The 26,899-nt window shown below is 36.7% G+C and overlaps 2 protein-coding genes across 2 annotated transcripts in view; both read left to right on the top strand.

The window, feature by feature from the left end:
• CRIPT (CXXC repeat containing interactor of PDZ3 domain) overlaps positions 1–24,951 on the top strand; it is a 136,095-nt gene extending 111,144 nt beyond the window's left edge. Inside the window, exon 7 of the transcript XR_010835547.1 lies at positions 21,866–24,951. The gene's annotated coding sequence lies outside the window, so the exon portion shown is untranslated. The remainder of the gene's footprint in view (positions 1–21,865) is intronic.
• SOCS5 (suppressor of cytokine signaling 5) lies at positions 21,878–24,951 on the top strand. Its single transcript, XM_059078315.2, has one exon. The coding sequence runs from the start codon at positions 21,878–21,880 to the stop codon at positions 23,486–23,488; it is 1,611 nt and encodes a 536-aa protein (XP_058934298.1). The 3' UTR covers positions 23,489–24,951.
• Positions 24,952–26,899: the final 1,948 nt, after the last annotated feature.

Here is a 26,899-nt window from a genome sequence, read left to right as displayed (position 1 = left end):
TATGTTACAGCAGTGATAAAGCTAATATATTAGAGAAATAATAGCTTACTGTAGAGATGACTGGCATTTCGCTGAAGATACCTAAGGGGGGTAGCGTTTCCCTAGTGCCTACAACAAATAGTGCTTACTGCTTTCTTCTCGCTCGAACCCGTGCCCCCTGCAGTGGAATCGCGGAGTCTTAACCACTGGACTGCCAGGGAAGTATCTCTTCTCTCTCGTGTACACTTCTTTTTTTGCTCTGTATTCCTTCTTTTTATGGTGAAATATAACATACATATAGCACAGTGAATAAAATAGAAAGGTACAGTTTAATGAGTAACTATAAAGCGTATTCACCACCCAGATCAAGAAACAGAACATTGCAAGTATACCAGAAGCCTGCTACGTGCCCCTTGCCAGTCAAACCCCACTTGTATGCATCCTGTCCTATCCTCCAGAAGTAACCATAGTCTCACTTGGGTGATAATCATTTCTTCCTTCTCTTTGAAGTTTATCACCAAGTATGTGTCCCTAAATGATGTAGTTTACTTCTGCCTCTTTTGTATACATATATACAGACATATGTATATATGTCAGTACATAGTCTTTTGTATCTGACTTATTTTTGTGCCATTTATCCATGTGGTGTGTGTGTATAACATTTTCATTTCTCTGCTCTATTATTTGCATACTGTTCCACTGTATGAATATGCCATAATATGTGTATTCTGTTCCATTTCCTAATATTGAAAAACTCAGCCTGTGACCATTCTTGTATATTTTTCTTGGGGCACATGGGCACCAGTATTTCAAGAGTTTATACTTAGGAGTGGAATTGCTGGATCATAGGGAATTCACATCTTCCAATTCACTGGATAGTACCAAAGTGTTTTCTAAAGTGGTTATTTACACTCACCCAAGCAGGATATGAGCATTCCTGTTGTTCTCCATTCTCGCCATCACTTGGTATTGACACACTTAAGTGTTTTGGGCAGGAAAACTGTGTCTCTTATGATTTTATTAAGGAGGATGAGCCCCTTTTCATATTTGAATTTCTTTTTGTGAAGTCCCTGTTAAAAAGGTCTTTTTATCCCCTTTTCTATCTGGTTATCAGTTTTTTCCTACTGATTTTTAGAAGTCCTTTATATTTTCTGGGTATTAGTCTTTTAGTCTCTAAACAATTTTGTGTATTGAGAATTTTGTTTCCTTCCTTGTGTTTTTGATGATTAGAGAAGCCTTAAATTTTAATGTCATATGACTTATTCTTTTCCTTACAGATTATACTTTTTTTTTTTTCCTGTAAAAATTTGCAGATATTTTCTTAGATTTGTCCTAAGTACTTCATATCATTGATGCTATTGGAAATGGTATGTAATTTTACGTTTTGTTTTGTTTGTTGCTGACAGGTAGGACCACAATAGATATTTTATATACTGATTTGTATCTACCAACGCTTCCACACTCTTGTTAATTCTAACAATTTTTTAGATAATTTTGAATTTTAAAAAATACACAATTATTTCATCTGAGAATAATGATAACTTTTTTTCAGATCTGTAGAGATGAATTTAAACAATGCCTTTTATTCCTTAACTTGCCTTATTCTGCTGATTAGGACCTCTATCACAAAGTAGAATAGGAAGGATGATAATAGGTATCCTTTTCTTCTTCCAATCTCAGCATTTCTTCAAGGATAAGGTTAGCTGTTGTTTTTTGGAAATGCTTTTTATTTAAGTTAGGTAAGGTTACTTTTCAGTCTTAGTTTACTAAAAATTTTCATCAGAAATGTATGTTGAATTTTATGAAATACTTTTTTTTTTCCTTTTTTCTTTTTTTTATGAAATACTTTTTCTACATCTAATGAGATTATCATGTATTGTTTTGTTCTCAAACTATCAGTGTGATAAATTACATTAATTTTCTAATGTTAGTTCAACCTTGCATGCTGCATCTAACTTGATCATTTTTATATACTATTGGATTCAGCTCGCTAATATTTTGTTTTAAAAAACTTGTATTTATATTCATGACTGAGATGAGCCTGTATGCTTTCTTCCCGTAGTGTCCTTGTTAGGCGTTGGTATCAGGTTATATTAGCCTAATAAAATAAGTTGGGGAATATTTCCCTGTTCTGATCTCTGAAAGAGCTTGTGTAAGATTGGAATTTTTTTTTCCTTAAATAGTGATAGAATTCACCAGTGAAGTTATCTAGGCCTTGGGATTTTCTTTTTGCAAAGAAGTTGACTACAGATACTTTAATATTATTATATTTTATTTCCTGTGGACTCTTGTTCTCACTTATGATGTCTTCTGTGTGCTTATATTTGACTGTGTCTAATGCTGTTTGTTTTTAAAATTACTTGTGGGTATTCTTTGAGGCCTAGAATGAAGTTGTCTTCCTTCAGAGAGGGTTTATGTTTCTTTCTGCTAAGATGTGTGTAGGTATCATTAGCCCAGGAACATTTTAAAAGAATTTCACAGTTTGAAGTTCCCTGGATTAGGAGTCCATGCAGACACAGACTGCAAACCCCTGCCCAGGCTGCTCAAACTTGTTAGGGACCTACATCCTGGATGTTCTATCCTCCATTCTCTTTTTCTCACGCTTCTCTCTGAGCTAAAGCAATCTTCCCTGCAATCTCCTGAGGGTAGGATTAGGATTTAGATTCAGTTGTAGTTTTACCTTTACCTGAGGTTATATAGCCTTTTAGGATCCCAGTTTAATGTGGGGAAGAGTTCCGTTGCACTCTACCTTTTGAAGAATCTGTGTTTGAGAAATTTGTTGCCTTCATCCTATGAGGCCAGTGAAACCAAAGACCTAATTTACTGAGCTCTATCTATAATTGCCCTCAGGGCCAGAGTATCTTCAGGGAGTCCTATTACCTCTCTAGGTTCTAGTTGCTCCTAGTTTGTCTGGCAGTTTCCCACCATCTTGTCAACTTTTTAAGGTGTTTTTGGTTTTTTTTTGTATCTAAGGATTTTTCATTGTTTTCAGTAGGAGGGTTGATCTAAAAAAATCCTAGTCTGTCATTACTAGAAATTGTAGTTCCTCTTAATTTTTTTCCCCCACTTAGTCTTCTATTTCTTTTGTTGACTTCAGCCTCCATGTTAATGACTTAGTTTCACAGACATTCATATATTGAACATCTAATATGTATCAAGCATGGCACAAAACAAAGTCCTTGCTTTCTTGAAGCTAACACTGTAGTGGATTCTGGATTGTGGGGAAAGTTGCAGCACCATTGGACAGCATTTTCCACACTGATTCACAGAGCATTGGTGACCTGTGAAATCCTAGTAAGGTTGCCATTGTCAAGTAAATTTGAGAAATAATGCCCAGGAGGATATCCTCTCTTAGAGAGCTAAGGCACTAACATATTTGAACTGAAACCTTTATTTGTAGAATACCTCTTAATATCTCATTAGCATACTAGAATTCCAGGGAACATGATTTATGAAATGTTGGGGTACGACTAATGTTTAATCATCTCTACTTTATTTACATGTTGTCACAGAGCAGTTTCAACTTCTGCTTTCCCATAGTCATGTCTAAGGGGAACATCTGAGGTAGTAAACCAAGGCAGCTGGGCTCTGCATTCTGAATGACTTTCCTTACTTGGCCGTGGGTAGTTAGACTAGCATGGGTACCCAAATCAAAGATGCCAGACATAGGTCAGTCGCTGGCCAACCAGAGAAAGTGTAGAAAGTGCTGAATTAAGTTTTCACAGATCTCATTGGTTGGTTAAAGAATTAGAGCTCCCGCTTTCAACTTTATGTCTAGATGTACTCCGGATTGACAAGTAAGGGAGAGTGGTTTCTGTAAGGATACATATGTTGATGTGGATCAAAAAACTCACAAAAAGAAACGTATTTGGCAGTTAAGCAGTGGAAGAAGCAGAATTTGAAAAGTCAAGAGAAAGAGATAGAAGGGACCTATGATGGACCAAGAATTAGCCAAAGGTATGGCAGGGTGGCAACTATGAGATAGAAAAAGAATCAAGCGGAGAAGCGCAGAGACCAGCTTGTGGTTAGAGGCAAATCAGATACCAAAAGCCTGGTATCCAGGGAGTTGCTGAGCCACAAGAATGGCAGGAGCACTAAAATAAGGACCCACAAACTTCTGAGGCTTGGTCCTCTAGGGCAACGTTGGGACTGGACCAGGTTCTCAGTTCCAGATCCTTAGGGCCTAGGCCCACTTGTTACTGATTTTGTTCTTGGGGTTTTGTATGAATTCTTGTTTCCCTTATCATCAAATTCATACTTATAATCAGTTCTCCTCCCCTACCACACACACCTACATCTGCCAACCTGAGTGTCAGTGCCCTGCCACCAGAAGAGACTGATACATAAGGAAAGAGTTGGATTCATAAGACTGATGTATGAGTTGAATTCATATCAGTGTTACTTTTTTGATTAACATTTTTATAACAATGGAATTCCCACCATTCCTACCCCTGCTTTTTATCTTCTCTTATTATTACATTTTGGAAATGCATCTTCTAAGCTCAGCTGTGCTAGCAGTGTTAATGTTGTATTGCATCACAGAATCTATTTCTGTTGGTTATCCTATAAATCAGGGGTCCCCAACCCCCGGTCTGCGGACCAATACCGGTCCACAGCTTGTTAGGAACCAGGCCGCAGAGCAGGAGGTGAGTGGCGGGGGAATGAGCCAAGCTTCCATCTGCCGCTCCCCATCGCTCGCATTACCGCCTGAACCAACTCCTCCAACCCCCTCCGTGGAAAAATTGTCTTCCACAAAACCAGTCCCTGGTGCCAGAAAGGCTGGGGACCGCTGCTATAAATAGTATCTCTATATACAAAAGAATGCACACTACTTACTCTTGGTACTCTTTGGCAAAGAATATTTCCTACTTCCCAATCCAGTGTTATTTGCTACTGATCCCCAATACTGTTTGAGGATCACGTTGGCTTTAGTAGAGATCTCCGTATTTGTTACTCCTTTCTCCACTGATTGTGTTCATCTGCCCTTCTAACCCCCATTTCTTTGTGTCTTTTTCCTCCACACTCTTCCCCCACCTTTTCTTTAAAAAGTTTTTAAAATCATTATTTATTTCTTCTGCATTTTACACATAATTTTGGGTTTATAATAAGAAATTAGATTGGTTTTTTTGAAGATCTACTTCCTTTTTAAATAACATTTTTCCAGCCAGGAAGTTTGTACATTTGAATGTAATGTCTTGGAAAGTACAGAAAAGAAAAAGAAAAAATGAAATTACAATAATCAAAAACCACCCAAAATAACCACAGTAGTATTTCCTATCCATAATCTTTTTATTAAAATATGTTTATATGTATATGTATGTGTTGAGGTCAATTTATATACTGTTTTATAACTATATTTATTTTATATCATGAATATTTCCAGAACATTAAATGCTCTAGAAACATGGCTTTAATGTCTATTATTCCAGTAAATGAAAGCACTACAATTTATTTAACCAATCCTCTATTAACTGAACAATACAATTTTTTTGCTAATATTATGCCATGGTGAATATCTCTTGTATATAAACCTTTGTGTCTTTATCTGATTATTTTCTTGGAATACACTTCTATTGTGAAACCTTGAGTCAAAAGGTATATACATCTTTTTAAAGTTTTGATACATAATACTAGATAAAATTTCCTTCTTGAAATGCCATGTGGATTTATAGCCTCACATAAATGTGTAAAAATACTAGCTTCGCAATACCATGCTTAGATACTACCATTAAAATGTGAAAGAAATAAAAGCAAACTTTGCCAAGTTGATTAGGGAAAAATCTTATATCACACTTTAATTTAGATGTCTGATCAATACTAAGAATGACCTTTTTCATATATTTACTGGCCAAGTGTATATCTGATTTTGTGATTTTTCTGGACATGTCCTTTGCTATTTTCTATTTGAGGTGGTGTTTTATCTTCTTCTTATAAATGTATTAACACTTTGTCATATGTTGAAAATTTTTTCCAGCTTATCACTTGTCCTTTAATTTTGTTTATGGCATTTTTTGACATGTAAAAGCTTAATATGTTCAGTCATTAAGTATTTTGATAATTTCATTTTGTTCTCTTCAGCATTTTGTTTAAATAGACTTTCCCATCTCTTCTTTGAGAGGTTAAATGGTTTCTTATATTTACTGCTTTATTTATATTGAGTCTGTTTTTACAATTCATTGAAATGCTCACCCATTCTTCTAATATTGAAATATTTGAGATTACAAACTCTTAGATCCAGATGTATAGAATTTTCTAGTTTCAGAAAATCTGTTAACTTTATTTTTAACTTCCATCTACTTCCAAAAAGAAGGAAAAAAATTAATTAACAATAAACCTACACTTGGACATTTAGTATGCTGATAATTAATTTAGACTTATTCAGGGCCATGCGAGTGATATCTCAAAGTCTTGTCAGAAATTTATAAAGTAAGGCCTTCCGTTTGGGTTTCCTGGTAGTAATAGCAGAAAGGAGGAGGAACAATGAGTTACGTGTTTCTCATTGTCTGCTTAAAGGAAACATATCAGTTTTCTTAAAAGAGAAATCTTGGCAGTAAAGTCAAAGACAAATTTTTTGTGTGGGTATTTATGTGAGGAATGATGTCTTGATACCATTTTTATAGAACATAGAATAATACAAGGCAGTTTATTTTATAAACTCTTAATAAAAGTTAAGGGTATAGGGCTTTCCTGGTGGCGCAGTGGTTGAGAGTCTGCCTGCCGATGTAGGGGACACGGGTTCGTGCCCCGGTCCGGGAGGATCCCACATGCCATGGAGCAGCTAGGCTGGGCCCGTGAGCCATGGCCGCTGAGCCTGCGCGTCCAGAGCCTGTGCGCCGCAACGGGAGAGGCCACAACAGTGAGAGGCCTGCATACAGCATTAAAAAAAAAAAAAAAAAAAAAGTTAAGGGTATAATATTAAGTTCTAATTATGGTAAAGTACTATGTCTGCAGGCAGTCAAAATAATACAAACCACATATGTGTCTTTCTGGTGAAGTTATTTGATAAGGGGTAGAGCTTAGAAAATCTCTGGTTAGATATTTCTTAAACTAGCTCTTTCAACATAATAGTTGAGATTTTTAAAAATCAGATTTTGATTCATGTGTATTTGTGATTTCTAGTTAGAAATAGCAATTGTGGAATGATTCATACACATTAGGTCCAAGTGTTTAACTGGAAAGTTTGACATTTTATTGTGAGAATTAGCCTATTATTTTGAGAAGGTGGAGAATTATATAAGTGGGTTTCCAGAATTGCCTGCAATCAATTACAATTTTTGCTTGCTACACTTCAGTTATAATGTGAACAGTTTAAGTAAATAGTAAATCTTACTTCATTTCAGATCTGACAGAATATCTAAGAATTTTTTGTTTTTCATGAAGTATTGCTTCCTTATCAAAGAATATTGAGAATTAAGTGTACTTTAAGCTGCTCGATTCATCTTTGAAACTATTTAAACTTACTTTATCTGTGAAATAACCCTCATTTTTAAGCTGTGTGTAAGGGAAGTAAATATATCTTAAACTGTGTAGGAAGGTTTTTTTAAGGGAACACAGGAAGGGGAAAGTTTGTGTTGACAGAACAGTATTGCTTTTATTAGGTTTTTTTTTTTTTTTTTTTTTTTGCAGCTGACACTAAACTTGCAGTGTTTATATTGAACATTAAATCAGCACCTGACTGAAACATGACTAGATAGAGAGTTCAAGACTATTTAGATAACTCAGTATGTTGGACATTAGGGGATTATACTTTAATCAGACAGTAGAGTATGATTAGGAATCAGAGTTGTATCTGATGTGCTACCGCTAGACCTGAAATAACTTGAGTCTATTTGTGGAATGCTATGCTTATATTTTAAATTCTAATATTTTAAAAAGTCACAGATCGTTGAAGTTAGTTAATTCAGTTGCTTATAGAGGAAGGACTACCTGGGCTTGCTAGAGACAGAGGGTTGCTTATCCTCTTTAACATCTCCCATGAAAGACTCCTCACAACTCTCTTTTGGTTGTTTATTTACATTTTTAACTATTTGAAATAATTTTTTTCTAAGAGTTTCTTTATCTTCAGAAGGATTGAAGAGTGACCACTCAGAATTCTCCTTTTTAGAGAAAGATTCTTTGTATACATTAAAACAACCCATTGGTTATGTTATTTTTCCAGGTGAGATGATTTCAGCTGTATCTTTACATTCCTAAATTATAATACTGATAACTGTTGTTTTGTTGCTCTTTTTGTGCTGAGTTCTTAAGATGCAGAGGAAGCAGCCAGACATCGAGTCCCTTGACTTTCCTTAGCTGCTTGAAATTCTGGGATCAATTTTATGGCAGATGTTCTAGAGGGGACTGAGAGTGGAGGAAGGTGTACTATTTAAGCAGCTGTTTCAAGTAATACATGCAAATGATGATGAAGACTGAACCTGGGAGAAGGGCAGTGGAGATAGAGAGGAGGGGAGGACCTGATAGGGCTCTGGAGTGGACTGTAGACCCCATTTTTCCAGTTCACCACTCCCTAGGGGAAGTATAAAGGCAGTGGTAACTCTAGGATATCTAGCATATTTCTCCCCCTGCAGTTTGAATCTCCTCATCCTTCTGGAACATACAGAAGTTAGGGCTTTGGCTAAAGGCATTATTTTAAAGAAATGTCCCATCAGCCTGTTTCCTTACCCTTTTAGGTCATGTTCTTTGTTGCATCCATTTTAATTTCAGTTTCCATATGTTTGTTTTTAGCATATAGATCTTGTATCCTGTAACCCTGCTGGGTTTTTTTTCCATTTTTTAAAAAAAATTAAGATTCCTTACAGTTTTCTATGTGGACAATCATGTCATCTGAAAATGGGTAGTTTTATTTCTTCCTTTCCTATCAGTTTTGCTTTTTTTTTTTTTCCTTGCCTTACTGTGCTGGCTATTGCTTCTATTTTGACCCTAACCTCTTGCTCTGGCCACAAGTGATTAGAAATCATAGTTGTTAGACAGATTGACTTTTGCCTGGAACAGAAGTCAGGATTGCCTGGGTTGGTGCTTTTCTTATGCAGAGATTTTTAATTACTGATTCAAAATCTTTTAGAGTTATGGGCTTTGCTTTTTCATTTGTTTTTGAGTCAGTTCTGAAATTTTATGTTTTTCTAAAAATCTAGCCATCCCTTTTTAAAAAGCTTTTTAATTTATTGGCTTAAAGTTCTTCATCATGGTTTCTTTTAAATGTTTGCTCCTTTTTTAATGTCTTACAGTGTGTATCCCTGTAGTTTGTGACCCCAGGCTATTACGCTTTCTAAGGTTTTTTAGTCTCTTGCTCTGGTCTGTGTACTGGCTCAAAGCACTTCTCTCTAAAGCCCCTGCCCTCACTGCCCTTTTCTCATTTGCAGTTTCCAAACTGCTAAGCACTTCTGCATGTAGTATCAGTAAATGTTAAAATGAATATATATTTTTATCATTTCAGATTACCTGTTTTTCAACTTTTGATAGGTGAGGTTTTATTTCATTTCTGTTAACAAACTAAAGGGTTTTTGATCTATTTTTTTTTAAGGGCAGTTGACTTTTTTTAAAAAAATTTATTTATTTATTTATTTGGCTGCATCGGGTCTTAGTTGTGGCAGCGGGATCTTCGTTGCGGCTTGTGGGCTTTACTCTGGCTGTGGTGTGGGCTTTAGAGCACGCAGGCTTCGTTGCCCCACGGCACGTGGGAGCTTCCCAGACCAGAGCTCGAACCTGTGTCCCCTGCATTGGAAGGCGTATTCTTAACCACTGGACCACCAGGGAAGTCCCTCATTGTCCTATTTTTAAAAAATAAAATACATAACATAAAACTGGGGTATATTGATTGCTTGGAATTTCTGGTCTATAATTTTAGTCAGAGTGCCTCTCTTGGAATTAGTTTTCTTAAATGGTTAAAAGGTATCCTGTTTGTCTTTACCTCTCCCAGTACTCCTCCCAAATATCTTTCTAAAGCATAGACTAATTTCAAGATGTTTAAAATTTCTTCTTACTTAGGCCAGTTTGAGGACCTAGATAAAAAAAAAAAAGGAAGTTGTCCTGATTATGGTTTCTTTTCTTCTTTCTTTCTTCCTTGGATTCATTACAAGCTGTCAAATTATTTGAAGACCCTTGTTTCTTCAGGCCTATAATTTGGTATAGAAGAGAGTAGTATACTTTAGTTTGTAAAGGAATGATAACTGTATTCTAAGTAGTTTTAGGTAAACAATAGAAGGAAAGTTACTATTTTTAAAAAATCATTTTAGTCCTTAGAGTCTTTGTATTTCTTGTGATACTAAACTACTAGAGTTACAAAATGGTTATCCTTGCTAGAGAAGGAAATGGTCCAGATTACAGTTGCTCACTTACCATTGGTAATTGAGTATACTTTGTAAATTATTAGCAGGATCACAGTGAGCTCATTGTTAAGCAGTCCCAAATCAGAGATTCTTTTCTGGGTTAAGGCTAACCAGTGTGGTAGCTTGATCCACTAGGTTTCTCAACTGAGAGTTGTTTTGCTTTGTTGGTCTTCGTTTCTTTCTAGTTCACCTTTTGGCCTTAAGGGAGATTTGTGTGCATGTGGGTTGTGGGGTAGGGGTGGGGTTGATGCCCTGTGCTCTAGGGAACTACAGGCATTGCCGAGACAGCACTAATCACGTACCGTTATGATGCTTAGTAGAAACAGTTTTGGTTTTTGCTGCTATCACCAACATGTAGCTTCTGCTGCCCTGTGGATTGGTATAACAGAAGCTACCATTTTTGAGCCCGTTATAGACTCAGCTGTACATACCTTTATGTCATGTTATCCTCTTAAAAACCCTTGTAAGGGCTTCCCTGGTGGCGCAGTGGTTGAGAATCCGCCTGCCAATGCAGGGGACACGGGTTCGTGCCCTGGTCTGGGAAGATCCCACATCCCGCGGAGCGGCTGGGCCCGTGAGCCATGGCCGCTGAGCCTGCGCGTCCGGAGCCTGTGCTCCGCAGTGGGAGAGGCCACAACAGTGAGAGGCCCGCGTACTGCAAAAAAAAAAAAAAAAAACCCTTGTAAGAGAGGGGTAGTTGTTCCTGTTTTTAGATGGAAAGGCTGAGGTTTAGATTTCACACAGCTAGGGAGTGCTTGAATTTGCTTTTAGGGCTCTCTGAAGCGAAAGCACATGTTCTTTGTGTTCCACCACAGTCTGCCAGTAATGCTGGCCAGATAAGAAACATTTCAATGAATAGTATGTTTGTTAGTATATTACATAAGATACTTTCTCCATAGAAAAGGTAGCATAACTTGGGATTTTATGCCTCCCTAGTGTGCAGTATCTATATGGTAAAATTTAAATTGTGGTGGTGTTAAAGACTAAAAAGGAATTTTTTTTTTTTTTTTTTTTTTTTTTTTTTTTTGCGGTATGCGGGCCTCTCACTGTTGTGGCCTCTCCCGTTGCGGAGCACAGGCTCCGGACGCACAGGCTCAGCGGCCATGGCTCACGGGCTTAGTTGCTCCGCGGCATGTGGGATCTTCCCGGACCAGGGCACGAACCCGTGTCTCCTGCATCGGCAGGCGGATTCTCAACCACTGCGCCACCAGGGAAGCCCTAAAAAGGAATTTTGAAGCAAAAAAATGAATAAGGATTATGTTCCTGGGCCTTGCCCAGTACTACACAGATTGCCTATGCTTAGTTCAGGTTGTAGATGAGCTATAGCTTCAACTGCTAAGGAACACTGAAATCCCTGTAATGTTTCCTAGGGAATAGTATAGAGGTTTAAATGATTAATAATAGAACTTGCGATCCCGCATGTGTTGTATATAGGAAAATACTGACATTTGTGGCATGTCCTAGAAGAAATGAAAGGGAGAATTATTTTTAAAAAGAAAGAGAAGCTAAAGCTTTATGCTAGGTAGTACTGGTAACATTTTAAAAGTTCCTGTCTTTTGAGTGTCTCCTGGGAGCCAAAGGCTTTATAGATATGGTTTCTAATCCTCACATCCAACCCATGAGGTAGATATTGTTATCCTCATTTTACCAAGAGGGACATTTAGGTTCAGAAATATGAAGGACTACATCAAAGTTCACAGCATTCTCAAATGGTGAAGTTGGAATTCAGCCTTCTCCCTACTACACCCCCTCAACTGACTGTCTCTTGCCTATGCCCTTTTCATTATGTCGCCCTAAGCAAAGTTCAGGCAGAATCACTACAGGGTTTAAGAATCTGGGATTTTGATGGTTCAGAGCACCCTCCTGTATGACACTGGAAATTAGAATTGTGTGATTAAAATTGAAGAAGCAGAAATGCAAATTTTAGATACTTTTTTTTTAAATCAGAAAAAGAAATAGCTCTTAAATTGTCTTTTTTTGGGGGGGCGGTATTAATGCAGAGTCTATATAACACTGTTACTCTTAATTTGATTTTATGTCTTTTCTTTTTTCTTTTTTAAGATGTACTACTATATTTCCCTTAATATAAAGAAAGAAATATAACAACTTCTTAAACTACATCCCTTGAAATTAGGCATGTGGTTTCAAACGTATTCTTTTTTTTGATAATTTTACTGTTTTTATTTATTTTTTAACATCTTTATTGGAGCAAATGTATTCTTAATTGGCCATATAGTTGAAAGTAGTATTCTAGAAGAGAAGTGAAATTTAGTCATATAGATCCATTAGTTATAATAATATCAGAAAATTTTTGAGTGGTATACAAGCCTACAGAAAGAGTTATGACTTTCATAGTAGATAGGCATAGAATATAGACACCAAAACATTCACAATAGGCCTGTGAATATACCTTTTGCTCTGGGTTCTTTTGGTCAGAGTAATGTTTCACACATTGCAATGAAAATGGAGCAAGCCAGTAGAGTTTTCTTTTGAGTGTGCATGTGCTAGGTTTGTCAAATTGTAATATCAGTTCCATCCTTTAATGGAACATTTTGATAAACCACCAAATTGCCATACAGAAAAAAAAATCCTCCAAATATTAATATGCTATTTTCTAAATAGTCTAACTTTCAGTTTTGAATTCTTCTTTTACCTGAGTTATGAGAGCCTTTTATTTTCCTAGTGGGTTTTCTTTTCTTTTTTTTTTCTTTTTTCTTTTTTTTTGCGGTACAGGGGCCTCTCACTATTGGGGCCTCTCCCGTTGCGGAGCACAGGCTCTGGACATGCAGGCTCAGCGGCCATGGCTCATGGGCCCAGCCACTCTGCGGCATGTGGGATCTTCCTGGACCAGGGCACGAACCCGTATCCCCTGCATCAGCAGGTGGACTCTCAACCACTGTGCCACCAGGGAAGCCCCCTAGTGGGGTTTTTTTGTTTAATATTTGGTTATTAATTCCCATTATGGTCAAAATGTGGCTGTATAATTTTTAAAATTTTATTGTGCAATGTATCGTGTACAGGAAAGAATGTGTAAAATTGTAAGTGAAATCTAAAGAATATTTAGTAAGTAATAACCATGTAGCCATTACCCAGCCAAACAAATAGGAAATTAACAGTGTTTTAGAAGCCTTCTGAGTGCCTCTCACTAATTCTATATCCCTCCCCACAAGGGTAACCATTTACTGCTTTTTATATTCTTACTAGATATGTATTATCTATATACATATATATATATATCTCTCCCCACAAGGGTAACCATTTACCTGCTTTTTATATTCTTACTAGGTATGTATACATATCTCACCAACATATTTTGGACTTTGCCTGTTTAAAAGATAAACTGATTCATAGTGTATATATCTTAATTTCATATCTTTCTCTAAGCATTATGTCTTTGAGGTTCATATGTATAGATGCAAGTAACAGTAGTTTATCACCCCTGCTGTATAGTAATACATTATTTGAATATACACTCAGACTGATGAGGTTTCACTAGGATGTCTCAATGACAGTCTCAACTGTAGTGTTTCCTAAATTGAATTTATTAACTCTCTTCAACCCCTCACTTGCCAAAACTGCTCTATCTATTGTGTTTTCTGTCTCTGAAATAGCATCTCTTTCCACCCATTTGCCCAAGCCGGAAACTCATTTTTGACACCTCTTCCCCATTCCCCATTTCAAGGCAATCTTTAATCCTGCAGGTTTATCTTCTAAACATTTCAAATCTATCTATCTCCACTATCACCACCCTAGTCGAGTTCTTACCTGGACCTCTGTAGTAGTCTTTGTGCAGTATCAACATCCTTTCTTATTCTCTTACCGTGGATTATAGGCCTGCCTACCTCTTCCACTTCACCTTGGCACTCTTCCCTTCACTTGCTAGTTTATGTTAGCTTCAGCCATTGTTCATGCCATGCTTATTCCTGCTTCAGGACCTTTGCAAATGCTGCTTCCTCTACCTGTGGAACACTGTCCCTAATTCATTCTTACTCATCCTTTAGGACAAAATTTTGAAATACCACCTCCTCAGAGAGAAGTCTTCCTTGCTCACCATCCCTTAATCTAGATCTTGACTCCCTGTTATCATTAGGACTTTTTACTACTCCCACCTGGCACTACTATAAAATTAAATGATTATTAAGAAAGACCTTTCCTTTGATTCAGTCAGTGACAGTAGTCTACAGAGTCTAATAAAGCAAGAAATCATAAAAAGGGATGCATGCCTTAAAATTTTTACTCTAAGAACATGACTGCATGTTCATTCATCAGTCTTTTTATTAAGGGACAAAGGCCTTTTCTTTGGGAGTAGGTCCATTAGCTGCCAGTTCCATATTGTTTATCTTTCAGAAACCATACCCATAATATATCATCTCAGATTTCCAGTTTGGGTTTTTTAAGTAAAACAAGAATTTAGACTCTTCTGATACATTCTGAGTTTAGAATCCTTATGGATTTTTGCAATATTTTTTCCAACTTTTAAAACTATTTTCTTGCCTGTACCTAATTCAGCAACATAAGTATCTCACTTTTACTGAGTATTTCAAAGTCATTCAACTCAGTCTTCCCCACTCCCCCGCATTCTGTTAATTAACAAATCACCTAATTACAGTAATAAGTATAAATGGCATGAACAGGTCTGGAAGCGAACTCAGTAAAAGTGTAACTTAGCTGATGGGAAGAAGTCTCCAAGTGTACTAGGTCAGTGGACTCCACAGTTTTTGAGTGCACATGTACATGGTCTACTGTATTGATATATTATCTATAGTGCAATACTGTAACTCTGAGGTTGAATTATATGGCCATTTATTACCCACAAAACAGCAATTTTATATGGTTGAATATAATATTAAATAACAGTATAAAAGATAAACAGGCATCCAGTTGGATAATATAGATCATGTCACGGTAAAGTATGTAAATAATTTTCTAAAAATCTCCAGTGGTTCTCAGATTCTTTTAAGGGACTATAGCTATGATAGCCATGCATCCCTGGATTTCTGGGTCAGTCTTTAATATTTAACATTGTATTATTTTTTCTAAAAATTATTGAAATGTCACCAAAATATCAATCAAAAATGGAATCTCCTAAACTGCCTCCTGTACCTGACTTTAGCACAGAAATAGTTTAATCAGCCATGTGTCCCAGTTTTTGTACTGTAACTGAAGAGGTTTCTATTGGAAAGGTACTACCATGACTTAAGTAGTCTAGGTAGACTAAACAGTAGAGGAGGGATTTTAGTTGGGTCACATTCTTCCTCTTTACTCACTGTGGCATGCCATGTAGTCTTAAAACTTGTTGAATTTAATTTATTTCTAATAAAGTGTGGATCAAGTCCCATTGAAATGAACTCCTAGGAACTATTTCAATTATTTTGCTTTGTGGAAATTTTGTAATAGATACTACTTTATTAAGAGGGCCATTGACTATGGTCTTTACTTTTTTAATATATGTAAATTTTTATAGTAATGGAATTTGACCTCTGATATTTTATAATTCTGATTTATAGTTTATCCTGTTAAGTATCATTTTTCAGCAAAAGCTATTTTACTTACTACATTATTATAAAACCAATTTTAAATTATGATTGTCCTTCAAGGAAGGAATGACTTTTTAGAAATTTGCTTTGGAGAGTTTTAAGGATAACTGCAGGTATAGAAATGTGAAAGATGATGAACTTTCAATTTAGAATCAATACAATTGAAATTAAACACTTTTTTATAGCCCTGTGTAACTTTATATAAAACCATAAAGTAATAGAGTTTTAATTTAGTTCTCAAAGGGTTTCAGCCAAACATATTTCCAAAAATTTAACAAGAAAACAAGTAAAAGAACCTCAGAACTGACATTGTAAATATTAAGATAGCTGAAATGCCTTCCTGATTCTTACATGGACTCTTCTATGAATCACTATCGGTGATTTTCTTCCCAGTATTACAGCCACCCACATAGCATTCCCCATCTTAGGAAAAATCTACTTTCTGTCCCCAAAGGGGTGTGGAAGCATAATAGTCTTTCTTTAAATTAGGGTATTTTGTCACGATGCAATCTAGCAGCAGTCTCCAAATTAGGAATAGAGAAACCACTAAATTTCATGCTCTGTCTGTGAAACTGAACCAAAGGCTTAGTGTTAGAAACTGCCTTCTGTCACCTGGCAAGTACAAATGTTTTCTGCATGTCCCACTTGTTTATACAGCTTACAAAGAACTGTATATGGAATAAGTGGTTTTAAGTTTGGTCGCTTTCTAAAATGGACAGTCATTTTTTTAGGTATAATTTGCTTGTCAAAGAAATATCTTTAGATAGCTACAGAATTTATCTTATAAACATGGAGAAGAGAGATTTCTGTACTTTTTGAATATTGCTCTTTTAGTTTCTGCAGTGGTGTGGTTTATAATCTTACATGCACTAGACCAAGGTCAACAAACTTTTTCTGTAAAGAGCCAGATAGAAAATACTTTAGGCTTTGTAGGCTGCATGTGGTCTCTGTCAAATGTTCTTTGTGGGTTTTTTGTTTTTGTTTTTTTAATCCCTTTTAAAAGTGTAAAAACCATTCTTATCTGAGTCTATACAGAAATAGGCCAAAGGCCAGATTTGCTTCTCGGTCTACAGCCTGCTGACCCCTTCTCTAGATCAGTACTGTCCAATAGAAATATAATTTGAACCATATATGTAATTTAAAATTTTCTGGTGGCCACATTTAAAAAGCAAAAAGCAGATGAAATTAATTTTAATACTATATTTTACCAGTTGTATGCAAACTATTGTTATTTCAGTATGTGGCACTAGCCACATTTCAAGGACTCAGTAACCACATATATCAGACAGCACAGCTCTAGACCAGAGCTATTTAAAGTATGGACCATGAACTGGTGCCGGCCTACAGTTTGTTACCAGTTTATGACAGGTTAAGTATAGAAATTAAAAGCAAGAATTTAAAATATTTTATAGCAATTTAAGTTATTTTATATCTGCTCAATCTAATAAGAAACTTGGCACTTGTATTTCATATATCTTTTTTTACATTTCATTTTTTAAGCAATGTATTATTATATCTTACAAAAGAATCAGTCTGTGAAGTTAAAAAGAAACTGGTTCTTCACTACAGATAATTTAAGAGGCACTGTTCTAGACAGTTCCTCCTAAAGATTCTGCAGGCCTCTTGTATACATGGCAAAAAAAAAAAAAAGAAACAGTGATAAGATTGTGGTAGGTAGTTTATTTAGTACTATTCACATGCCACCAACCACTACAGTGTCCTTTTACTTGTCTCTTTCAGAGCTACCATTGGAGCCTCTGACCAGGCTACCCTAGGCCAGTGGCTTTTTTACACTGCTCTAGAATCACTCAGAGAGCTTATAAAAAATAGCAGGGTCCAGGCCCAACTCCAGGCCAGTTGAATCAGAATTTCCTGGGAGGGGGCCTGTGTACAGTTTAAAAAGCTGTATATTTTTCCAGTTACATCCAGGTGATTATGTTTTACAGCCAGCATTATTGTATGGATTCCCTCATCCCAGAAAACTTTGCTCTTTCTCTGTTTGGAAGAAATCATTCATCTGGGTGGGGGATTTTCTATGCAGGACCATTCACTCTCTTTAACAGTGAAAGGGGGACTTTCCGGTTAAATATGTCAGGTTGAACTTTGGCATTTTATCTTTATACCCTCCTAGAACCCCACTGAAATGAAAGGAATAAAAAAAAATAGAAGGCATAAATCACAAGTAGAAAGCAAATGAAAGGAGGCAGAAGTAAGCCTGATTGCTCAACAAGTTTTTGATAGAAGCAGGTTTGTAGAAATTAGCAGAACTGAGAAAGCTGATCTAAAAACCTGATGTTGGGCTTCCCTGGTGGCGCAGTGGTTGAGAATCCGCCTGCCGATGCAGGGGACGCGGGTTCGTGCCCCGGTCCGGGAAGATCCCATATGCCGCGGAGCGGCTGGGCCCGTGAGCCATGGCCGCTGAGCCTGCGCGTCTGCAACGGGAGAGGCCACAACACTGAGAGGCCCGCGTACCACAAAAATAAATAAATAAATAAAATAAAAACCTGATGTTAAAAAGAAGCAACCCAGTTTATGCTGCTAGCTCAGAAATTGAAGGAACCAGTCACCTCAGAAGGTAAGGGTGGAGTATGGAGCTGAAAACAAGAACGGTGGGAAGTCTGTGTATCAGTCTCCCATGTGTCCTCCTTCACCCTGAGCAGCCTGGAAACGATTGTTCCTTTACCTTGGATGAAACAAGAGGTTAGAGCTGGGAGAAATTTAATCTAAGAAGTTATTTGTAACTCAAGTTGGGATATCTTGTGAAAATAAGGACAACTTTTGAAAAACGGACTAAGCGAAAGTCTGAATATTGAGGTTAAGACCTCACCATTCCCTTTTCCCTGTTCTCAGAACGTGGCAGTCAGGTGTCTATGCCCCAGACAGGAGATTGGAGCATTTCTCTCTGGGATGAGCAGCCAGGAGACAAGGTTTACAGATGCTAACTTCTGAGGATTCCCTAATAAAAAACCAACTCATTGTCTCATTGCCTTGTAATAAAGCCAGTTGACAAGCACCACCCACTCACCCCCACCTCCCCAAGTGGACAGAGCTTCTGATCAGCATGTCAGTGGTGATGCATCATCACACTTGCGGAAAGCCTCTGAAGTAAAAAACAGAGACCTAAAGATGTAAGGAGAAAAAAATAAGGTACTAAGAAGAAAGAGATAAAAATATTTAAAATGTTATAAAAGAAGATATTTTAAAACTTTGTATCCTTAGAGAAATGAGATATTATATCCAAGAAGCTAGAATAGGATGCTATTAAAAAGAACATTCAGGACTTCCCTGGTGGCACAGTGATTAAGAATCTGCCTGCCAATGCAGGGGACACAGGTTCAAGCCCTGGTCCGGGAAGATCCCACACGCCGCGGAGCAACTAAGCCCGTGCACCACAACTACTGAGCCTGTGCTCTAGAGCCCGTGCGCCGCAACTGCTGAGCCTGCCCACCACAACTACTGAAGCCCACACGCCTAGAGCCCGTGCTCCGCAACAAGAGAAGCCACCATGATAAGAAGCCTGTGCACCGCAACGAACAGGAGCCCCCGCTCACTGCAACTAGAGAAAGCCTGCACGCAGAAGCAAAGACCCAACACAGCCACAAGTAAATAAATAAATCAATCTATTTTTTAAAAAAAGAACATTCAGAGAAACAAGAAAATGGTCTTGGAAATTAAAACTGTGATAGGAAGAACTGTAACTGCAAGAGAACTGTTAGAAAGTGATGCCAAAGAAATCTACCAATAGAAAATGAAAAGAAATGCAATCTTGAAGATATATGATAATCAAAAGATGAATCTAAGTGGTCGAGTGTCTAATGAAAAGGACTTCCAGGAGGGAGGGAGGGAAGGTGGGGGAATAAAAAGACACTGAAAGGGCCTGGCACAACGACTATCAAAAAGGCCCCACACTAAGGAGAAAAAGAAGAGGTATAATTTTTCACAAAATAAAAACAGGTCACATGCAGAAGACTGGGAACTGGTGTGATATTAGACTTTACAACAGCCATGTTGAAGCCACCAGAACAGTGGAATAATGCCCTCAAAATTTGGGGGGTAAATTATTTCCATCACCCAATAGACTGTTATCAACCAATAGCAATATGAACATGTTATCTAGAAACAGTGAGGAAAGTAGCAGCAAGAAACAGCTAACAGAATTCAAAAGTAATTTCCCTTGATATCCTGGGAGTGGGAATCAAGAATGGAGAGGATGTTGCAGGAAATGCTCTTTTTTGTTATAAGCCTCGTAGTAGTATTTGACCTTTGGAACTATAAATGTATGAATTAGGTAAAAATAAAAAGCAACTCAAAGAAATGAGAAGGAAGCCAGGCTAGAAGGGACATGGGTATCAAAAGAGTAGATCTACAAATTTTGGAGTCAACAGGAATGTAGCAGGAATTAGTCCTAAAAATAACAGGGCTATGAGTGAAATCTTAATATAAAAAACAGTAAGTGATTACAACAGGCATGTTAAGTTCAAATGGTGTAAGCCTCAAAAAAGGCTTACAAAAACATTTTTTTTGCAAGGAGGAAGAGACAGAATGTTCTGACAGAGTTTAATAAGATTCAACAGTTCCATCTAATAGATTTTATTAGAATATATACCACTTGAGTATGCTTTTAATAAAGAAGAATCTGAAAGTACAATTTATGATTTTGTAGACATAAATTCTCTATGATGGCATTGTCACTAGTCCAAGAGCACTGTTAGTCCAAGAGCCCTTTCTGTAAGAAACTAAAGGGAAGATATGTAATTCATCTTAAGAAAGTTTATTTTTTATTTCTCTTGATCCTACTCAGCTTCTTGAAAAATGCAAGTATTTCTGACAGAGAGGATTAGTCAGTTATGGGAGGATCAGCTCTAATGACTCTCACCACTGTAAGAAACAACTCAGATAGTTTTCCGATACTGATTCTAAATTGTGCAGAATAGTACATAATGACATAGTAAACATGAACAAAAAATTCAGCGGAAAAAGCGCCATACTTACTAAATGGCAAAATAGAAAAATAACACTTTTTAAAAACTTCTTGCTGTCATGTTGTGACAAAACTAGTTTAATTTTAAGTTTAGGCTTTTCCATTTCATCTAATGTTGACTTTTAGGTTACTGAATGAGAGTGTGCCTATAAATGTTGTAGTCTTAAAATAGCTCACTTGTAAAGTGCCATAAACTGCTTTAAAAATTTTTTTTAAGAAGAATAAAGATGCCAAATTGCATATTTTTTGTTTTTTATTTACTAAAGTATCATAACTTTTTTTCTATTACTCTGTTATTTTCAAGCTCTTCCAGGGTTAAGAATTGGGAAGCTTAAAGACATCTTCCATTTAAACCTAAATTTTATATTCTCTTTCTTTTCTATTTTCCATTATACTCAAACTGCTTCTTCAAAATCATGGATAAGATTTGTTATGTCATAGGGCGAGGAGGGCAGATATGGAATTTTTACAGGTGATTGACCTGTAAGGTTTAGACTGCCAGATGAGTACAGCGGCAGTTAGTTGGTAAGTGAAATTGGTAAGATTACTACTTAAAGGTTTTTAAACTAATTTTAATGTATTACACAAATGTGGCCCTGATTATCACTTTGGAGAAGTTGAATGCAGATACCTTTCAACAATACAGAACATACTTTCCCTTTGTAATACTAGAGGCAGTACCTAAATTATTCAAAGAAAGGAGACAAATCAATGTCATAATGAAATTAGGTCGATGCATAGGAAAAAACCAACCAGAGTTTAAGGGTTTGTTTCCTTTCCCCTGTGTTCTGAGTATTCTATCTGAAAGGAAGTGGAAAGTGAGGACTAGCTTGAATAATGGTGCCACAGAAGGGCCTGATGGCCTAACAGCTGCCAAACACTGTAAGAGCCTCATCACCTTAGCAGGGCAATGTAAGGTGAATTTCTGACCAGAACCCCCTCATTTCCAATGAGAAGAAGCGGGGTGGGTACTTATCTGCCTTTTCTGTTTTCACACACTACTTTGATTAACTTATTTTCTCCTTTTCCTGTCTTTGTCTTAGGTCTTATAATCAATGGATAAAGTGGGGAAAATGTGGAATAACTTCAAATACAGGTGTCAGAATCTCTTCAGTCATGAGGGAGGAAGCCGTAGTGAAAATGTGGATATGAACTCAAACAGATGTTTGTCTGTCAAAGACAAAAACATCAGTATAGGAGACTCAGCTCCTCAGCAACAAAGCAGCCCCTTAAGAGAAAATGTTGCCTTACAACTGGGGTTAAGCCCTTCAAAGAATTCTTCAAGGAGAAACCAAAACTGTGCCACTGAAATTCCTCAGATTGTTGAAATAAGCATTGAAAAGGATAATGACTCATGTGTCACCCCAGGAACAAGACTTGCCAGAAGAGATTCCTACTCTCGACATGCTCCTTGGGGTGGGAAGAAGAAACATTCCTGTTCTACAAAGACACAGAGTTCACTGGATACTGATAAAAAGTTTGGTAGAACTCGAAGTGGACTTCAAAGGAGAGAGAGGCGATATGGTGTAAGCTCTGTGCACGACATGGACAGCGTTTCCAGCAGAGCCGTAGGAAGTCGCTCTCTGAGACAGAGGTTGCAGGATACTGTGGGCTTGTGTTTTCCCATGAGAACTTACAACAAGCAGTCAAAGCCCCTCTTTTCTAATAAAAGAAAAATACACCTTTCTGAATTAATGCTTGAGAAATGCCCTTTTCCTGCTGGCTCGGATTTGGCCCAAAAATGGCATTTGATTAAACAGCATACAGCTCCTGTGAGCCCACATTCAACATTTTTTGATACATTTGATCCATCCTTGGTTTCTACAGAAGATGAAGAAGATAGGCTTCGAGAGAGAAGGCGGCTTAGTATTGAAGAAGGGGTTGACCCCCCTCCCAACGCACAAATACATACATTTGAAGCCACTGCACAGGTTAACCCGTTATATAAACTGGGACCAAAGTTAGCTCCTGGAATGACTGAAATAAATGGGGACAGTTCTGCAATTCCACAAGCTAATTGTGACTCTGAAGAGGACACAACCACGCTGTGTTTGCAGTCACGGAGGCAGAAGCAACGTCAGGTATCTGGAGACAGCCACGCCCACGTTAGCAGACAGGGAGCTTGGAAAGTCCATACACAGATTGATTACATACACTGCCTCGTGCCGGATTTGCTTCAGATCACAGGTAATCCCTGTTACTGGGGAGTGATGGACCGTTACGAAGCAGAAGCCCTTCTGGAAGGGAAACCTGAAGGTACATTTTTGCTCAGGGACTCTGCACAGGAGGACTACCTCTTCTCTGTGAGCTTCCGTCGCTACAACAGATCCCTGCATGCCCGAATTGAACAGTGGAATCACAACTTTAGTTTTGACGCTCACGACCCGTGTGTGTTTCACTCCTCCACTGTAACAGGACTTTTGGAACATTACAAAGACCCCAGTTCTTGCATGTTTTTTGAACCATTGCTTACGATATCACTAAATAGGACTTTCCCTTTTAGCCTGCAGTACATCTGCCGTGCAGTCATCTGCAGATGCACTACGTATGATGGAATTGATGGGCTCCCTTTACCATCAATGTTACAGGATTTTTTAAAAGAGTATCATTATAAACAAAAAGTTAGAGTTCGCTGGCTAGAACGAGAACCAGTCAAGGCAAAGTAAACCCTCCTGTCCCCAAAGGGCATTAACTAGATCTGCTTCTATGTGCATCGGGCAGTACACCTCTAGCAAGCACACATATCAGTGTTAGGTTTTTTCAGTACAGTATGTAAGCTTAGTGTTAGTATTTGTCAGGTGCAATCTGCTGTTACTTACTCAGATAAACGTGGTGCCTATTGAGACAACAGAGGATACAGCTACAGGTGTTCAGTAAGGCTACAGAAACATTCTGCCGATTTAGCTGACAGTTTCGTTTTTAATGGCTGTAGTTAACTGAGTGAAGCAACTCTGGGGCATTTGCTATGAAGAATTCTATTTCTTACTGAAGAACAAATTATTAATATTGGATGAGTATTTCAACAGTGTGACTAATGTTTGAAATTATTATTTTTTCTAAGAATTTTTCTATAACCTTCCAAAAGTAGTGATGTTTGTAGTTACTATAAATCAAGCTTTGGAAGTCCAAAAAATAAAGACTGCCTTCCTTTTAGAAAAAAAATGCAATTTTCTGGCCACAAGGGCATAGTGCAGTTCACTTAAGTGTTGATATAGTTTATAGTCAGTCTCCTTTTCTCTTCTGCAAAAGGTAGTTAAGTAAACCAGGTTTTCTAAGTAGTAGTTCTTAAAATTTCAGACTTATGAAAAGTTGGTAGTAGAATTTAAGGCCTTAAGTATTCATTTTTTAATGAGTGCTTTAACATAAAACATTGGGAATAGCTGCTGCAAAGTAGGCCTGCGTGTGATTCTTTTAAGTTGACATGTGCAGTCAAATCGCTGATTCATTAAAGTTGGATCTTTTTCTAGGCCCGTGATGAGTTTGTGAACCATGAAGAAAATGAGACTAAAAGATACCCAAACAAGTCAGATAATCCTACAGTGGTTGCTAATTGTTGAGATTATTGTTAAACTGTAATTCATAATTTAGATGGCAGTATTTATCTCTTTGTTGTAAACTCTCATAGCTGAATTGCTTAAGTACAAGTTATAGAATTTCAGTGCACTTAATTTTTAATGGAAAATCTTAAACCTAAATTGCTGATTTAAAAGGTACTGTACAACCATTGTATCTGTAAATAACTTTACTTAGCACCTTTTTGTCACTTAGAATAGTATGCAATACTACTTGAGTGAGCTATTTTGGAAGTAATACCAAGTTCTAGTGTTTGCTTCTTAGTATTGGACTGAATTTACAGTTCCGTCCTGGACATTTTGCACTAAAGTAGTCGAATCCATTCTTCTGTCTTTTTGTTAACGTGCTCTGTACCACTGGTGAGTGCTTAGTTTCCTTACCTGCTGCTACAGAAAGTTCTTTTACATCCCAGTGGCTATCGCCAAGGCCACAAAAAAGAAAAGCTATATTTGTATGCAACACTAACCCTCTGACTGCTAATGTATGTTTCTGCTTGCTGTGCCTTGTTACGGCTGCTTTTTTGTGCTAATAAAGTACGTTTGGTGTTCTCCTTGTATATCTGCTGTTTTATACATTTGCAACAATTTCTCTTGTAAATGGAATGGTTTGGGGTTTTTAAATAAGCATTACCTGACAACCTACTATAGTTAATGCAGAATTACTGAACAGTCTAATATTGACTTATTCCGACTAAGCTAACTCTAAATTTAATTCTATACATCTTTCCAATCATAATCACATATACTGTGGAACAGTATCTATAGTTACTGCAAATTACTGTGTAGTTTAGATTATAACAGAAAATGAACAGAGAAATACTGACTAAACCTATTGATTTCTCTGCTTATAAGTGAAAGATTGAAACTATCAATGACATGTTATAATAAATGAACATAGCCTCCCACTGCATCAGAAACAAGTTAAATGAAGTCTTGTAAACTAATAATACATCAGCACCATTTATTGGTTTGGGGACCATTTTAATTAATAATAAATGCCCAAAATGTAGAACTTTAACCAAAGACTTGTCCATTTTAAAGCAAAATGGGGACTGAAGGGACTTACAATTCCTGTTGTTTCTAATAGAAGTCCCTGAAGAACATATACCAAAGTGTTTGAGAACTTCATCCAAACCTACTTTAAAGCATTATGTGCAATTAAGTTGTTATGACATAATTACATTGCATAATTGTTGGGTCCGTTTTCTTGAGCTTATAATGTACCTGGAAAATAAACCTCTTAGGGAAAAAAAAGTTCATACTGATTATTGGAGAAAGACTACATATGCAAGCAAGATCTTATTTTAAAGAGGTAACTTGAAACTCCAAGAAAGCACTTGATGTTTTGTATGCTTGTAGCAAATTGATGTTTTAATTGTAGTTTTATAGAAAGTATTAATGCTTTTATGTATTTCAGAAATTTCATATGTTAAATGGAAATTGCTTTAAATGTGTAAATATTTGAGTTTATGTAAGCATGTATGTACTGTGCTAAAAGTCACTTATGTTTCAGTTCGTGTGTAATATTAATATGCAACTTTTGGTTTAAAATTTTTTCTTAAACAATTAGTGGCTTACATTTTAAAAAAGAAAAATCACCAGCATGAAACTGCACCTAAGTCTATATTCACTGTGTCTTTTTCTGAATCCCGTTGTAGCCTGTCAACTAAATTTGTGTTTTCATGGTCTTTTTGAAGTGCATTTTAGTAAGAACTAGGAAATTCTTTAGAAGTTTAGACACTTCATAGTGAAGTAATTATAATTTAACCCAAGGAAAGATTGCTCTGATTCATATCCATTCTCATTCTTACATTCACTTATTCATTCATTCACACTCCCTATATACATATGCATATATATACATATATATATTTATGCTGTTATTAATTTCAACATTAATATTGCCATCCGATTCAAAATCATGTAAAGGCCTTATTCTATATATATACTATCCTTGTACCATTCAAATTTGATTATCTGCACCTGAAGTTTAGTCTTACAACTATAATCTTGTTTGTAATACAGTTACCTTACAAAGAGAAAGCATTCATTAGTATTTTCTTTACTGGCTAAACACAGTAAAAAAAAATTTTGAAGAAACAGCTTGGTTTAAATATAGTTACTAAGAGTCATAATTAAATTTATATTTTTTAGACAAAAATTGAGCCCAAGTAATCATACTCCACACACTGATTTGTGTTCCTATGGCCTATGAGAAGGTTTATATAAGATTTATAGTGGCTTGAACTATAAAAATTGATACTTGAATTCTAAGCTTCATTTTGACAAAATTCAAAATTTATGAACATTTTTATTTGACATTTTGACCTGGTTGCTATTCATTTTCCATACTAAGCTTCCTTTGCTCCATGGCACTAAATACTAGTTTGGTAAGTTTTATTGAGATTGATGTTAGATCCCTTATTTTTGTAGCAAAGAAAGTTATAAAGTTCCTTTTTGGTAGAGGCAAAGAGTCTAGAGTGAGTCAGAACTCTGCTAGGAAAG

The sequence above is a fragment of the Kogia breviceps genome, chromosome 11 (genome assembly GCF_026419965.1).
Source record: "Kogia breviceps isolate mKogBre1 chromosome 11, mKogBre1 haplotype 1, whole genome shotgun sequence".
Taxonomy (NCBI): domain Eukaryota; kingdom Metazoa; phylum Chordata; class Mammalia; order Artiodactyla; family Physeteridae; genus Kogia; species Kogia breviceps.
This window is presented reverse-complemented; position numbering and strand designations above follow the sequence as displayed.

What these genes read in the sequence shown, in the direction of transcription:
- SOCS5 (XM_059078315.2), top strand. Translation starts at nt 21,878, where the DNA reads ATGGATAAAGTGGGGAAAATGTGGAATAACTTCAAATACAGGTGTCAG.